Raw genomic sequence first — 16321 nt, 5'->3', positions numbered from 1 at the left:
TTCAGATACAAGATCATGTCGTCTGCGAATAGGGATAACTTGATTTCTTCCTTGCCGATGTGGATCCCTTTGATGTCCTCCTCTTGCCTTATTGCTATGGCTAGGGATTCCAGCACTATGTTGAACAGAAGTGGGGAGAGTGGGCATCCTTGTCTTGTTCCTGATTTTAGGGGGAATGACTTAAGTTTCTCTCCATTTAATATGATATTAGCAGTTGGTCTGTTGTATATGGCTTTTATTGTTTTGAGGAATGTTCCATCTATTCCTGTTCTCTCCAAAGCTTTTAATAGGTATGGATGTTGTATTTTGTCAAAGGCTTTTTGGGCATCGACTGAGATAACAATGTGATTCTTGATTTTAGTTCTGTTTATGTGGTGAATTACGTTGATTGATTTACGGATGTTGAACCATCCTTGTGACTGAGGGATGAAGCCTACTTGGTCATGATGTATGATATTCTTGATCACTTTCTGGATCCTATTAGCTAATATTTTATTGAGGAGCTTTGCATCTGTGTTCATTAGTGATATTGGTCTGTAGTTCTCTTTTTTTGTTGGGTCTTTGCCTGGTTTGGGAATAAGTATGATATTAGCTTCGTAGAATGAGTTTGGGATTTCTCCCTCCATTTCTATTTCGCGGAAGAGTTTGAGGAGTATTGGAATTAGCTCCTCACTAAAGGTTTTATAGAATTCGTTGGTGAATCCATCTGGGCCTGGGCTTTTCTTAGTAGGGAGGTTCTTGATTACCTCCTGTATCTCACCGTAAGTTATTGGTTTATTTAGCTGATTTATTTCTTCTTGGTTCAGTTTGGGCAGTTTGTACTTCTCTAAGAATTGATCCATTTCTGTAGAATTATTGTTTTTTGCTGAGTAGAGGTTTTGGAAATAGCTCCTTATGATTGTTTGAATATCGTGTGTACTTGTTGTAATTTTTCCTGTGGAGTCCCTGATTTTACGAATATGAGTCTCTTCTCTTCTTTTTTTTGTAAGTCTTGCAAGGGGTCTGTCAATTTTGTTTATTTTCTCAAAGAACCAGCTTTTAGTCTTATTTATTTGTTGAATGGTCTTTCTATTTTCAATCAGATTTATCTCTTCTTTAATCTTTGTGATCTCTCCCCTCCTAGTCGTTTTAGATTCTGTCATTTCTTGTTTCTCCAGTTGTTTTAGTTTCATCGTGAGGGTATTCACCTGCTCTGCTTCCATTCTTTTAATGTGGGTGCTGAGTGCAATGATCTTGCCCCTCAGTACTGCCTTAGCTGTGTCCCATAGGTTTCTTTGTGATGTGTTTTCTTTGTCATTGTGGCTTATGAATTCGTTGATTTCATCTTTAATTTGATCTGTGGCCCAAGTGTTGGATAGCAGCGTGGGGTTTAGCCTCCAAGAGTGTGTATAGGCTCTGTGGTATCCTTTGTTGTTGAGGGTTACCTTTAATCCACTGTGATCAGATATAATACATGGGATGACGTCAATACTTTTGTATTTGCTGAGGTTCTTTGTGTGGGCTATGACGTGGTCTATTTTGGAATATGATCCATGGGCTGCTGAAAAGAAGGTGTATTGGGTCTCTGTGGGGTGAAAGGTTCTATATAGGTCTGTTAGATCCATTTGGGAAATGGTGTTATTTAGGTCCTCAGCTCCCTTACTAATCCTCTGGGTGTTGGATCTGTCTCTTGGAGAGAGAGGAGTATTAAAGTCACCCACTATGATTGTGTTTGCGTCTATCTTGCTCTGTAATTCTTTGAGAATTTGCTTGACATATGTCGGGCCTCTTTTGTTTGGTGAGTATACATTTATCACCGTGATTTCTTGATTCTGTATTTTTCCTTGTATCAATATGTAGTGTCCTTCTTTGTCTTTTTGAGTGGACTTTAAAGTTAAAAGAGTTTTGTTTGGTTTCCCAAAGGAAGTTTTTCTTTGGGTCCAATAGTCTTGCTATATCTTGTTTTATATTCTTTAGTTTTCCCAAAGACACAGCACATTTGTTTAGCATTTGGATTCAGTGCTGTTATTTGAGAAAAGATACTTTTTGAATCTCAATTATAAATACTTTTTTTCCTGTTGAAGTTCTTCCTTTCAGGATTCTAACTGTGTCAATTTCCTTCTGTCTTCCAGTTCCTGTACAACTTTTTTCTTTTTTTTGTCTTTTATTCTTTCTTACTTAATGTTTTTTTTTAATGAACTTTATTAATATTCCTTTTCTTGTTTTTCACATTTAAATGCAGTGGCATCACTGGACTATTTGTGGAATGGCAGGAGTTACCATTAGGATAAAGATGCTTTTCCAATTTGACTTTTCCTTTTTTCTGTTTTGTTACACAAAACTCATCATAACTTGCCTATACAGTCTTTGTCACAGTTAAACGTGACTCAGATTTTTCTGACTCTAGTCTTCTATTCTACCCTATAAAGGTCTTGAATTATAAAGTATTACACTTAGTTTTAAATGTTAAGGATTGTGGTAACAGCTGTGTTTTTCTTTTGTTCCCTCCTTTCCTTCCTTGTCTGAACCATCTCTTTATCTTGTCCTAATGTGTCTGCCCTATTCAATTTCATTTTATTTTCTAGTATTATTTCCTCATGGTCTTCAAGTTTTGTGAGGGTATTTTTTTTTTGCCTGTCATGGGACTTGAACTCAGGGCCTGAGCACTGTCCCTGGCTTCTTTTTGCACAAGGCTTGCACTCTACCACTTGAGCCACAGGGCCACTTGGGGCTTTTTCAATATATGTGGTAATAAAGAACCAAAAACCCAGGGCTTCATGTATGCAAGGCAAGCATTCTACCACTAGGCCAGATTCCCAGCCCAGAGTTTTGTGTTTTTGAAAGATAATGTACACTAGAAATGTGGGAGGATTTGAGGCTTTATTAAGGCCTAAGACCTGTAAGTCATATAGGGTCTGAGAAATTATGTGGTTAGACTAGTTTTAATCTCAAATTTGCATTCTGTGTTTTACATTCGTCTTTGAATAGGAGGCTGTGAAGGTTCTGTTTTGAAGGCTACCTGCAAAGAATTATTAGTTTTTGTTTGAGGGACTGTTTGTTCATAATTTTGGTATGGTGTTCCTACAGAACAGTAGGTTCTTCTCTGTTACTTCCTGTACTCACCACATTGCTGTTCATCTTTTTTAGGTAGTACTACTATTGGGGCCATAACCACATTAAAGGGGTTTTGGAAAATTGCTTGTAAACCAGGCTTTTTTTTTAAGATATCATTTGTAGGCTTGCTTTCTGTTGTGTTGTGTTTGTTTTTTTGTGTGTGTTATCTCTTTGTTTTTCCACTCCTAGTTAGAGAAAATTAAAAAAAATTGAGTTCCCTTTTAATCTTACCATTGAGTCACCTTTATGTATTTATTTTAGATAATATAGTGACGGTTAATTCCATTAGTATATCCTAAGGCAAAATGTTTGCAAATATTAGATAGACTGTGCCTCAATTGCACTTTGGGGTAGCCTAGATCTATAATAGGATTCCAAACAGAATAGGCTGTGAGTCTATGTGTTTCAAAGCCACAACTACAGCGAACAAATATTAATTTGATTTTTATTATCCCAATTTTGTTGCCTAAATGAGAACTGTATTGAAATCAGAGTGTATAGGTTAGTACTCTTTGGCATCTGGCTTCTTTAACTCAACAATAATGTTTTGGGGATTTATCCATCTACTTTTTCATTCCATTTATTCTACTACTTTGTTACCCATCTTATTTTCCACAACTTGTGTAAATGTAAAGTTTAGCTCAATGTAAACCAGTTATTGCAATGGACGAACCATGAATCTCCAAATTTGTTCTTGTGATTTTTCCGTGTTCTCCTCCAAGCCATCAACGTTTTTTCTTTTCTTTCTTTCTCTCTCCTTCCTTCCTTTCTTCCCTTCTCCTTCTTCCCTCCCTCCCTCCCTCCCTCCCTCCCTCCCTCCCTCCCTCCCTCCCTCCCTCCCTCCCTCCCTCCCTCCCTCCCTCCCTTTTTTATTTGTTTACAAAATTAGCCCTGAAAATACGTGATTAGAACCATTACTGTTTACATTTTTAGGCAATGGTAAATAAAATCCTTCACAAGGATTTGCTAATCAATTGGAGAATAGAGGTAATAACCATGTCCCATGCCCTTTATTTGCCAAGTGAAATTAGGAAAAAACAAAACAAGTTTTAAATATGATACTGTGACCATATTATAATTATGGTTGTATTTTCAGCCCTTATGTATCCTTTAGTAGTGATGCCTTACAACAAGCAATACGAACTTGATTTTTGTAAGCTTTTTCCTTTTCTTGTCATTTTCCTTTTATTTACTCTTATCAAATAAAGAAGAAGCAAATGTCTTAGGAAGTAGTTGAATTATGTTAAGCAGTAGGCAGAAGGTCACAGGCAGGTTACCAGTTCCTGAAGCCTATGGGTTCTATGATGTTACCTATTCTTGATCACTTAATCTGTCTGAACAGGTCATGAGAAGTTTGTCAAATTAGCTTAATTACAAAAGAGAAGAAACACTTCATAAATCAAGGACTGAATACTGCTTTAAAAGCATTGCTATTTGAAGAAACATTCAGTCACTTGAAAATACGATAACTGGAAAATACTAGGCATTTCTATTATCACATTTTAAACAGTACTTTATCATGAGAAAATAGGTTCCACACACAAAACACTTATCTGGTAAATCTGTTGTGCTAAATCAGACTGATAAATAATAAGGATTGTCAGCTCAGTTAGATAATTCATTTTGAAGTCAGCATGGGTTATTCAACAATAAATATAAATTATGTGTGTTATATTGAAATTAATGTACCATGAATTTACTTTTAAATATACATAATAATTTCTGTACTATTTTTTGTTTTTATTATAAAATCCAACCCCATTTTAGTTTACAAAGTAAATTTTACTGCTCGTGAAAACTTGTGTGTATTTTTAAAATATCAGTATGTCATTTTAATTTGTAGCATAAAGTCTTAACCCAACAACTTTTTGTCCCTCAAAGATAACATTTAGTCAACTAGTAACTCTGGAAAGTTAATAACCTACTTTAGGTAATTTTTGAGGTTTCTTGAAACTCAGAAGTGCTTAATAAAAAATGCTTTCCTTCATATTGGGCCTTTTTGAAATTGTAAAAATCTGTTCAGAATGGAGATAAACAGAAATGGACCACAGTCTTACATAAATATGTATTTAATTTCATTACAAATTACACTTTATTTCATAAGTTTTTTTCTGGACTGAATTTTTAAATCAAGTCTATGATGTTGCCAGTACTTATTACTTAAACTGACCAAATATGCAGTGAAATAGTTATACTTCACCTGAAGATAAAAATTTTAATGAAATATCTGTTGAAGAACTTATTTCATGCTAGTGGTAAAATAGAAAGTGTTAAGTTGCATTAGCAATATGAAGGAAAGATTGTGATGTTTATGAACCAACCTCTGAAACAAAACCTAATTGAGCTCTGGGTTTTCTTCTTTCTTTTTTTTTCCTTTCTTTGTTTTTTGGTATGTGTAATTAGTTTGCAGGTCGAAGTAAGAAGGAAACCAAATACTCTCTTAAGGCAGTTGAAGACATGTTGGAAACATTGCAGATCACCCAGTCTTAAAGTTTCAGAAACTCTTTGACGTTGGATTCTACAACTGCACAATTGAACTGATTGGCCTGTGACTTATTTACTAAATGCCCATTGCTATTTATATTCTAATTTTCTGTGAAGAAAGTGGTCGTAAAGAATGTGTTTATATAAACCTAAAAATGCCTTTTACTACTAAGCAGGAAGATGGAGAAAATCCATTGAAAAAAGATTTAAGACCTATTGATTGTACAACATTCTCTTCATATCACATATATTATAACTGCTTTTAAATCAGAATATGATGTAGAAATAAACTTGTTAAATAAAGTATGATGATTTATTAAACTTGCATATACAGATTCTAGCTTCTTTTTTGCTATACTCATAATAACCATATTGCTTTAGAATTCAGTTTCTAGTTAGCATCTTCCCATTGGTAATAGAAAAACACAGTACTCCTAACTTGTCCAAACAAATTGTTTTTACTTTGTTAGTAGTGTCAAGTTGGATTTTGTTCTGCAATTTAGTAAGCTGTTTGAATTGTGTATGTCCTTTTATTCTGATCGGTCTTATCTTGAAGTATGTTATTCACCATATCTGTAATTTTTTTCTTTTCCCAAAAGGACTTTTACCTTTAAATGCTTTTAATATTTATGTATGTCCAACACCTATTGACCTTTGTACGAGTTATATTTAGTGAGCCTTTCACTGTAAAATTACATAAAAGATATTTAGGGATTACCGAGGACAGTGATTGTTGACTGGCCAACATTATTACTTGTCTTTTGTAAAAATCTAAACTACTTTTAGAAGGAATTATCTCAGTTCTCATATCACCTCCTGAGAATGACTATTTCATATTCTTTTTGTAAATATCCTTCCATCAACAATATCTTGTATGTTTCAGTAGGACAGGAAAGACTTTGGAACTTAAACATTTTATTTAGACACAAAAGTTTTTAAAAGTAAGCAATTGTTCATTGAAGACAAATAGGATAGGTATAATTTAAATTTAACCTTATTTTCAGTAGCAGTTTACAAAGTCTGGGGGTACTAAAGAATTAGGGAGCATCTGGTCCCTCGATGGCATTGTGGATCACCTGAAACCACATGAGCAGTTGACAAATTTTGCATTTATTACTACATGAGAAAAATGGCTATTTAAGACACCTTATTTGGGGTTCCTGTTTCATTAGCTATGTATGTTTCTGATTAGCGTGGTTACCATTAAGGTTTTTCTTACTAACATGCAAAGCTCATGTGTACTTCAGAATTTTATTGTTTAAATAAACAGTTACATATAACAACAGAATAGTGTAGCTCATCAGCTAGCATTCTAAAATAAGAGGTCAACAAGTTGTAATTTCATACCTTTCTTCAATTATAAAAGCAATATTAATTTGGAACAAAAGAGTTGAAAAAATGGGAATAGGATAGTGTAATTCAACTTTTTAAAAATCTTAAAAATATCTTTTCTTCTAAAGTCAAAGCTCACTTTCAGAGAAACTTAGTGCTTCATTTCACAAAACTAAGGTTTCAGAAAGGACTTGGGACATGATTTAAGTTAATTCCATGTTGATAAAGGAGGCTGAGGCCTAGAGAAAGGAAACTTCTTTGACAGCAGGTACCAGGGTGTCAGAGTTTCACAAGTCGTTGGCTCTTTTTGGTATCTGATGCATGTGTCATGTGATATGTTTTCCCAGTCTAGGATGACCAAGTGAAAATATATTCAAATATATTCAAAGTCAATAAAAATCATTTCTTAGCAGAAGAGGGATTAGAATTTAGATTTTTCTGACATCAAACAATTGTTATTTATTTTGACTTCATTGACATTAATTATAAATTATTTCAATGAATAATATTAATTGAATAATGTTATTGTAACAAACTGAATTTAAGCTTAAATGTTTAGTGACTATGAGAACTATTTCAAAATAACCTAGAATTATTTCCATCCTGTTTCACATTGGACTTCACACATGCTCTATTTCCCCTCTCTTCTCTTTCGGCAGGCAAACTCTTGTTATGGGTTAATTGCATTACTCCAAAATATATATTCATTACTTCCACAAACTTGTTCCCCTAACTTCCATAGAGAACAAAGTCTTTCCTGTTCTTCCAGAATAATAAGCTCAGTCCCCTCTGTCATGTACATTTTTACATTTATTTTGGCCTACTTTAATTTGTTTGAGGGGGATACGCTTGTTTTTTTATGGTAATTCAACATGCCAGTTTAGATGTACAAAGACTTTTAATCAATGTTGCCCCTCTTAAAGTTCCCCATCTCATCAGTCCCCATCCCCTCAAATTACTAGATTTCATTTTCACTTAAGTAGATTGAATATTAGGACATTTTGCCCATTCCCTCCTTTCCTCTTTCCCCTGTATCTCTCTCCCTGCACACCCACTGGTAACTCATATTCCAGTTTCTTAGTATTCTTTTGTTAAACTGTGATTTTTTAAGGTAACGTTATAATTTAGAGCACTTTAAGATTTATAGGAAGTTTTGAACCTAGAGCAATCTATTATATGGCTTTCCCTATTATAATACCTTATATAATCATAGTACATTATCATAACAGGAAATTGCTATTGCAATAACAACAGTAACTCATCTGTAGAGTTTATTTATATTTAACTACTTTACATGCTTTGTTTTCTGTTTATGAAGTGTTCTTGTGTGTAGATTTATTATATAAGAATTTCACCACAATAACTCCCCTCTTTCTACCCCATAATAGTTAATGCCTTGATCTAAACCTGCTTATCACCTATTGATCTGTTGTCTGTGTTGTTTTATTTAAATGGAATCTTACAGTTTGTAATATTTTGAGGCAGTTATCACTTATATTGTCATTTGTAATCTCAATAATATATTGTGACCTATGAATTTAACAAAATGAGCTAATTGTTGAAACCACAAATGCTAGTGAAAGAAAAGAGGAGAATCACACAATGTCTATAGGTTAAAAACAAAATACTATCAAATATCACTTGCCCTAAAGTTACATAATTTTAATACAATTCTCTCAAAATAACAGGATGATTTGTAGCTACACAGGTGAGTCCTAAAATACATGAAAAAGAACTAGAACGGCCTAAGAAATTTGGAATTGGAATGAAGATGGAGGAATCATACTCCTGGATAGTGTTTGGCAGAATAATAGGTACATAGGTCAATAAAATGGAATAAAATGTCCAGGAAAAAAATAACAGTACAGAACACTAATTTTTGACAAGGACACATAAGCAAATGAAGAAATTGTGTTGGGGGCTGGGAATATGGCCTAGTGGCAAGAGTGCTTACCTCCTACACATGAAGCTCTTGGTTCGATTCCCCAGCACCACATGTATGGAAAACGGCCAGAAGGGGCGCTGTGGCTCAGGTGACAGAGTGCTAGCCTTGAGCGGGAAGAAGCCAGGGATGGTGCTCAGGCCCTGAGTCCAAGGCCCAGGACTGCCCCCCCCCCCCAAAAAAAAAAAAGAAATTGTGTTGGGATAATATCTATCTTCCAAAGTCTAAGTATTGATGAAACATTTTAATAGTGAATGGATTAGGCAGAAATTTGAAGAAATCTGGGTTTTTATCCAACTAATTTGAGAGCTATAGTACAAAGATTTTCCTTTACTGTGATTTCAGTTCCTTTTAAAGCAACTCAAATATTACACGAAGACATGGGTAAGAATTCTGTGTAAAGGTATCACATCTTTCGAAAACCCTAGGCAACAATATGTGCTGTCAACATCACCTATTTAAAGTAAAATGAAAGGTCTCCAGAGTGGTAACTAATAGCTAGGGGTTTCAAGAAGTGCACTTAAATGACAACTGATTTGGGATCTAATTTCACTGCACTAGTCCACCTGTCATAATCAGTAGGTGAGAGAGGATCCGAGTTAACACAGCTCCATTGGTTGGTAATTCCTCAATGACAATAAACTCCTGGAATAAATATTGCTGTAGTTCTTGTGAGGGGAATCAAAGCGATGTGGTTCCAAAATTAAACAACAGAAGAAATACTGCATATAAGACTATCTCAGTAAATGAATTCCATAAAGCACTCACCATATACATGATTTAAGAAAAGCAATAGCAGCTGGGAAATAGACCAGGATCTAACTAGGAGTCAAAGCAGTACGGAGAAACAATCCCTGTTGTTGTGGTCAGTGTGTCTGCTGATTATCTGGAAGGTTTGTTTACATTATTATTATTATTATTAACTGTGTGTGTGCTTAAGCTTTTGTGCTCAAGGCTTGTACTTTACTACTTTAGCCACAGCTCCCCTTCTGTCTTTTTTTCCTTTTTAAAATTTTTCTTTTCTTTCTGTCCTTAATTGGAGATAAGAATTTCACAAGCTTTCTTGCCTAGGCTGTCTTTGAACTGTTATCCTTAGGCTTGTAAGTAGCTAGATTACAGTCTTGAGCTACTGATACCTGGTTAGATATGGCATTTTAATCTTCATATTATGCATAGTAGTTTTGGAATAGAAAGGGCAATGTATAATGTACATTTGAAAATGGCTCCTATACCTGCGCAAAAGTAATTTCATAGACATTAGAAAGAGATGGAATCTTTAAATATATGAACATTAAAGGTATTAAGGATAATAGGATCTGGTAATATTTATATTTATTTTGAGCTGGATACTGCTGAACATGTCATTTTACATTTTCTAATATCCCTCAAGAAAATATTGACCATTCTACAAAGACTCGGAGTGTTTTGTGTAGATTGAAGTTAAGAGTTTTCAATTTATAATTAATTTTCTATTAGTCTCAAGGAAAATAATTTTCATGTGATCATTTGAAGTCATTGCTTAGAAATAATATAAAGCTTGCTGTTTTTGTATATTTTTCTGACAAGCTTGTAGAAGTACGCCATCTAGAGTTTTAAATTCTTAAATTATAAAAAGTCCCAGCAGGATGAATTTTTTAAATTAAATTTTATTGACAAGGTGATTACAGAGGGGGTACAGTTATGTAACAAGGTAGTGAGTACATTTCTTGTCTTATTTGTTACACCTTCCCTCATTTTTCTTTCTCTTCCCTAGTTCATATAAACATATATACAATATCCAGTGTACCACTGGGGATATTCCAAAGGAAATTCACCTAGTACATTAAACATAACAACAACAACAAAATCCTCCTGTTTTCATCTCTTGGAGTTCATTTTCCAGCAGGATGAATTGTTAAACTACAAAAGAAAGCAGGATTTGTTAAAAGCATGCTAAATATCAGAATATTTGTAGAATTTTGTTATATGTACGCACTTGGTTTTTACATGCAGCTTCCTTAAGATTGCTACATATGGATAAGATAGACAGTTTTTGTTAATTGTCCTAAATTAAGCAATTTACCTAATGTGTACACTTGTGATAGGTAACCAGTCAAGTTCAGGAAGTATAATTTTTAAAGTCTGATGCAATAACATAATCATATGTGATTGTCAATTAATTAAAATATTTATAGAAAGATTTTAAGCAAACACAAATATACTCTCAAACAGTTTCAGTAACCTTGGTGTGTTTGATGGATTTTTAAGGATCTGCATAGCTATTAAGTAACTCTTGGTGTTAGAGATTTACATACAAAGACCAGATTTGCATACATACCAAGAGGAAATGCTTTCCAAATTATAAAATGCAAATGAAAAGAATCTTCTATTGAGTCTAATTCCTGTGAGATAGGCAAGACTCATGCATTTATCTTAGAACAACAATCAAATACTCTTGAGAATTGTTTTAAAATTTATCCATAGACTTGTATGTCTTTCTTAAGAAAATGTACTTCCGCCTCTCTAGGCATCTTCACCTAAGCAGTGTTTAAAACATAGTTATGTCATAGTGATTGGGATAGGGAACGATTTCATGAAAACACCAATATTGAGCGCTTGTATGCATGTCTTATTTAGTTTGTAACAAAACCGTACAGACAGGTAACAAACAGTAAATCCTCTTTTAAAACCCAGAACTTGCTGCTGAATATGAGATTTTGGAGGAGGAGGAAGTAAGGAGGAGTAAGGAGGAATATAATTCCTACAACAGTTGGGAATGTGGGGGCTTGTTAACTCACACAGGTTGGTTCTATGAATAAAGTTGATATAAAAGCAAAAAAAATCAAACCATTTTTTTGGATTTGAAATAAAAAAAAAGCTGTTTACAGAGGTTAAGTGCCTCAACATTAATCTACTTTTCATGATCATTTTCTATTCTTGCTTTGTCTATTAATGTGTAATATTTAATACTTGGAAGTTTTACTTCAGGATGTTGAGATTTTGTATTAATTGAGGAGAAATGATGTTCATTAGGGGGGTCAGCAAGAGACCAGACTGGTTAGTGAAATGAATATTGCTTTCATTTAGTAGTGTCCTGTATTAGTGATTTCCACAAGCTAGAGGAAAAATTTCTGGGAAGTAGGTATTTTGTCTTCAATTTCCTTTCCCTAGCATCTAGTATGTACTGATCCCATGATGAATGATTATGAATATTTGTTAATTTCATATCTTGTATCTGTGTCAACTGGTATCCACAAGGAATATCAAAAGAACAGCTGAAGTTTAATACTCAAATTAGGTTAGGAGATTATGAATTTGAATAGCAAAGTTTCAAAGTTTTTGGTATAGTTGTCTTTGAGTTGAATTGACTGTGGCAAATTTCATTTAAAGCTCAGTAGGATCTCTCTGCTGAAAGCTACAACAATGCAGAAGTTTACAATGAAAGATTTATGAAATTTCCAAACTCACTAAGGAAACCAAAAAAGACAAAAATTTGAGTCACTGCAAATATCAGTGTTTTTTAAAAATCCAAACTCATTTATTTTCAGTTATAAAGGATGCATACATGTTACTTATAATATAGCTTTAAATATTGGCTTCAAATAGCTACCCAGAATATCATCTAGTTGCTATGGATAGTTCTGTTATTTGTCAATGCAGGGTTTCCTTCTTGGCAGAGTTCGATGTTTATGATGGCATCTGTGTTTGCTGGTTGTTGCATTTGCAGTGGAATTTGTGTTTCAGCCAGTTAAATAGGGTGGGAGGGGAAGAAAGCAAATTAAACTTGACTTCTTGGAAATGAAGCAGCAGCTTCTTGTTACTTGCACCCATATATTCCATGAACACCAAATGCGTCTGCAGTCTTGTTCCTAGGAAGTCAACATATAAATGACTACATTTGCTGGATAACAGGCTTTTATAGTAACGTGAAAACCCAAAAGATAGATAGTAAATATGATGCTTTGTCAGTTGACATGACAGTTTTAAAATAAAATTTTAATATGGGAGATTAATCTCTATAGAATATTTATTTTTCATTTTGTGTCAAAGAAATATCATCATCATGATTATACCACTATGCTTTCATTTATGAAAATTACGTGAAAATCTAAATTTTGAAACTTCTGCCTTTTTTATGCTTACAACAAAATAAAAATAACTATGCTCATTAAAATCAAATTTAAATATAATGTGTTTTTGCCAGTCTTGTAAACGCACCTAAAAGTTCCACTAAAAGTAATTTGGATATTTATAACATCATTCATAAGCCAAACAAAATTATCTTAAGCATTAGCCTGCTATCTACACATTGGTTGCTCACATCTGCAATCGTAGCTACTCAGGTGGCTAAAATCTGAGGACCATGATTCACATCCAGCCCAGCCAAGGAAGTCTGTGAGATTATCTCCCATTAACTATCAAAAAAGCTGTTTGGGGTTGTTTATTGTTCCATATAAATTCTTGGATTGCTTCCTCTATTTCATTAAAGAATGATTTTGGAACATTGATGGATATTGCATTGAATTTGTAGATAGCCTTTGGTAGTATTGCCATTTTCATGATGTTAATCCTCCCAATTCAGGAGCATGGGAGATTTTTTCCATTTCCTTAGTTCTGCTTTAATTTCCTTTTTCAGGTTTTTAAGGTTCTCATCATAGAATATATGCTTTTTTCTTTTGTCTTCCTTCCCCATCGGTTTACCCCTGATGCCACTGTAACTGATTTTGGTACCCTGGGTATTGTGTATTGTATATATGTTTTTTGGAACTAGGGAAGGGAAGAGGAACATCAAGGTGAAGAGGCAAAGGATAAAAGATGATCCAATGCAACAGCAATACTTAAAAACCAGGGGCTGGGGATATAGCCTAGTGGCAAGAGTGCCTGCCTCGGATACACGAGGCCCTAGGTTCGATTCCCCAGCACCACATATACAGAAAACGGCCAGAAGCGGCGCTGTGGCTCAAGTGGCAGAGTGCTAGCCTTGAGAGGGAAGAAGCCAGGGACAGTGCTCAGGCCCTGAGTCCAAGGCCCAGGACTGGCCAAAAAAAAAAAAAAAAAAAAAAAAAAAAAAAAAAAAAAAAAAACTATATGCTGTAAACCAACTGTACAACTCATAGGGAGGACAAGGAGGCAAATGGGGAGAGGGGAAGGAGGGAGAAAAATGAGGGAGGAGGTAACTAGTTGGATGAGAAATGTACTCATTGGTTTTTGTGTGAAACTTTAACCCCATTGTACATTACTTTGACAAAACAAAAAAGCTAGAAGTGGAGTTGTAGCTTAAGTCTTAAAGCCCTAGCTTTGAGCACAAAAGCTTAGGGACAACACCTAGGCCTTAAGTCCAAGCCCTAGGATTCCCCCCACACCCCATGCAACACCTAGGCCTTAAGTCCAAGCCCTAGGACCGCCCCCCCCCCCCCATGTGCATGCATACAGGCACACACACACACACACACACACACACACACACAGAGAAATATTTGCTCACTTATTTAGCTCATGTCTAATGTGATGCTTCTCTTTGGTGAAACATGTAATATTAGCTGGTTTTAATGATGTTGCTACTTGGATCTGCATCTATAGATTTGACCCTGGGAGTCTGGCATATAATTGATTTTTGCAATGTTAAGTTTAGAAAAGAACTGGGCACAATGATGTATTTAGGAACACAAATGCGTATTTCAATGCACATTGCTAAAAACGGGAAATTCACCATTGTTTATGTAGCACACATAGTACTCGAGCTGTGGAAAGTTGCCAAACGTATCTTTCAGTTCATCATCATTTTTTGCAGCTGAATTATTTCAGGTTCTAGGTTGTCAAGCACATCATCCACATAGAATGGTGTCGTAAAGATGTTTTCTTTTCCTGTCCTTGAATCTTGCATTACATTCCTCAATTAGTTTTACACATTCACCAGCAAACCAAGTGGTAGTGTCTTAGAAGGGGTTTGTCATTCCACAGTGAGGAAATGTATCATATTATTCATTTGGAGTTGCACATTCTGCAGCTTTAACTTAACATGTAATAATTTCACATTGGAGCGAAGGGAGCTCAGAAACTACCAGAAACCTCATAGCTTGGTCTTCGGCTCAGTCAGGTACTTTGTAATATCCACAATGAAAGCTAGAGCATGCAGCTTCTTGTTATCACTGAGATTCCCGACAGACTTGCCTTTCATTTCTATAAGCTGCTTGACTTCATTTCTGTTTGCCAAATTTTATGTGCATGTCTTCCCAACTCAGCCACCATCCTTCAGTGATAAACAAGATCAACATATACAGACTAAAGATTATTTAATAACTTCTGAAACTGTTTTTGACAAAATTTATACCTGCACTGTTGTTGACATATTGTTGAGCCATAATGACTGTGCATACAGAGTTTTTCTTGGTGTATGATGCAGTGGCATATAATTAAGTCACTTGAATCAAAAGTGAGACAGTTCAATTCTATTTTTATTTTTTTGATTTTTCTAATTTTATTTACTTTTAAATGTTATTATAAAAGTGATGTACAGAGGGGTTATAGTTACATAAGTAAGGTTATGAGTACATACATACCTTTTTGAACAGTGTTACCTTCTCCCTCATTTTTCCCACCTCCCTACTCCAAATTCCCTCCTCCACAAGTTGTAAAGTTCATTTCCAACATATTGTCAAGGGAATATCACTATTGCATTGGTTCACCCTTTTCCCCACCATGTATGTGATTCTGCTTCCCTTCCCCAAATCAGATAAACTTATATACAACACAAAGGACACAGAAATAAAAAACAGTGACAATAGAGAATTAACCAAAGAAAGAAAAAAAGAAATAACTGCATACAGTACACTGAAAAAACTTCTTGTTTCCACTTCTTGGAGTTGATTTCGATAAGCATCATATGCACATAGCTATTAAGCTATTGTGATCCTCTGCTAAGAATATCCTAGACATATTCTAGTTATCATAAATAAGGGAAAGCATGCTGCCTATATTTCTTTGGATCTGGCTTACTTTGCTTAATATAATTTTTTCCAAGTCTTTCCTTATGAATGGGGTGACACAATCACTTCTCTTTGTTTGTCAACCATGGTTGGAGCTCCATTGCTACTAAGGCTATTTACTTTTCCAAATATTAGCTCAATTTCTTTTCATTGATAAAACAAGTCTTGTCAACAAGTCAACCTCTTGTCATTCCAGGTATAGCACCCAGCAATAGCAGCTCCTCTCGTGTGTCAATATCTGCGGTTATCCCATAAACAAAAATGGCCATTGGGGCATACTTGTTATATCTCTTGTCACATCACAAGTCACATCTTGTCTTATCACAAGTCACAGAGAAAAATCAGAAACTCCTACAGAATGATTCAATGTTTTCTCAATGTCTTGTGCTAAGTAATTTGGTCTGAGATGGTTCTGTGAGAGGAACTGGCACCCTGAAATAATTTTTCTTTGGTATTAACAACTCCACAGCAGTCACCATGCACTGTGCACTCTTTTTACAAACTC

The 16321-nt window shown here is 34.8% G+C and overlaps 1 protein-coding gene across 1 annotated transcript in view; it reads left to right on the top strand.

Annotated features, from left to right (window-relative positions):
- The window catches only part of Emc2 (ER membrane protein complex subunit 2), a 30768-nt gene extending 24864 nt beyond the window's left edge, over positions 1–5904 (top strand). Inside the window, exon 11 of the mRNA XM_048358840.1 lies at positions 5497–5904. Coding sequence (XP_048214797.1) covers positions 5497–5583 — 87 coding nt within the window. The 3' untranslated portion in view covers positions 5584–5904. The remainder of the gene's footprint in view (positions 1–5496) is intronic.
- Positions 5905–16321: the final 10417 nt, after the last annotated feature.

This window comes from Perognathus longimembris, chromosome 12 (genome assembly GCF_023159225.1).
Source record: "Perognathus longimembris pacificus isolate PPM17 chromosome 12, ASM2315922v1, whole genome shotgun sequence".
In the NCBI taxonomy this organism is placed as follows: Eukaryota; Metazoa; Chordata; class Mammalia; order Rodentia; family Heteromyidae; genus Perognathus; species Perognathus longimembris.
The sequence above is the reverse complement of the archived record's forward strand: the minus strand, read 5'-3'. Positions and strand labels throughout refer to the sequence as shown.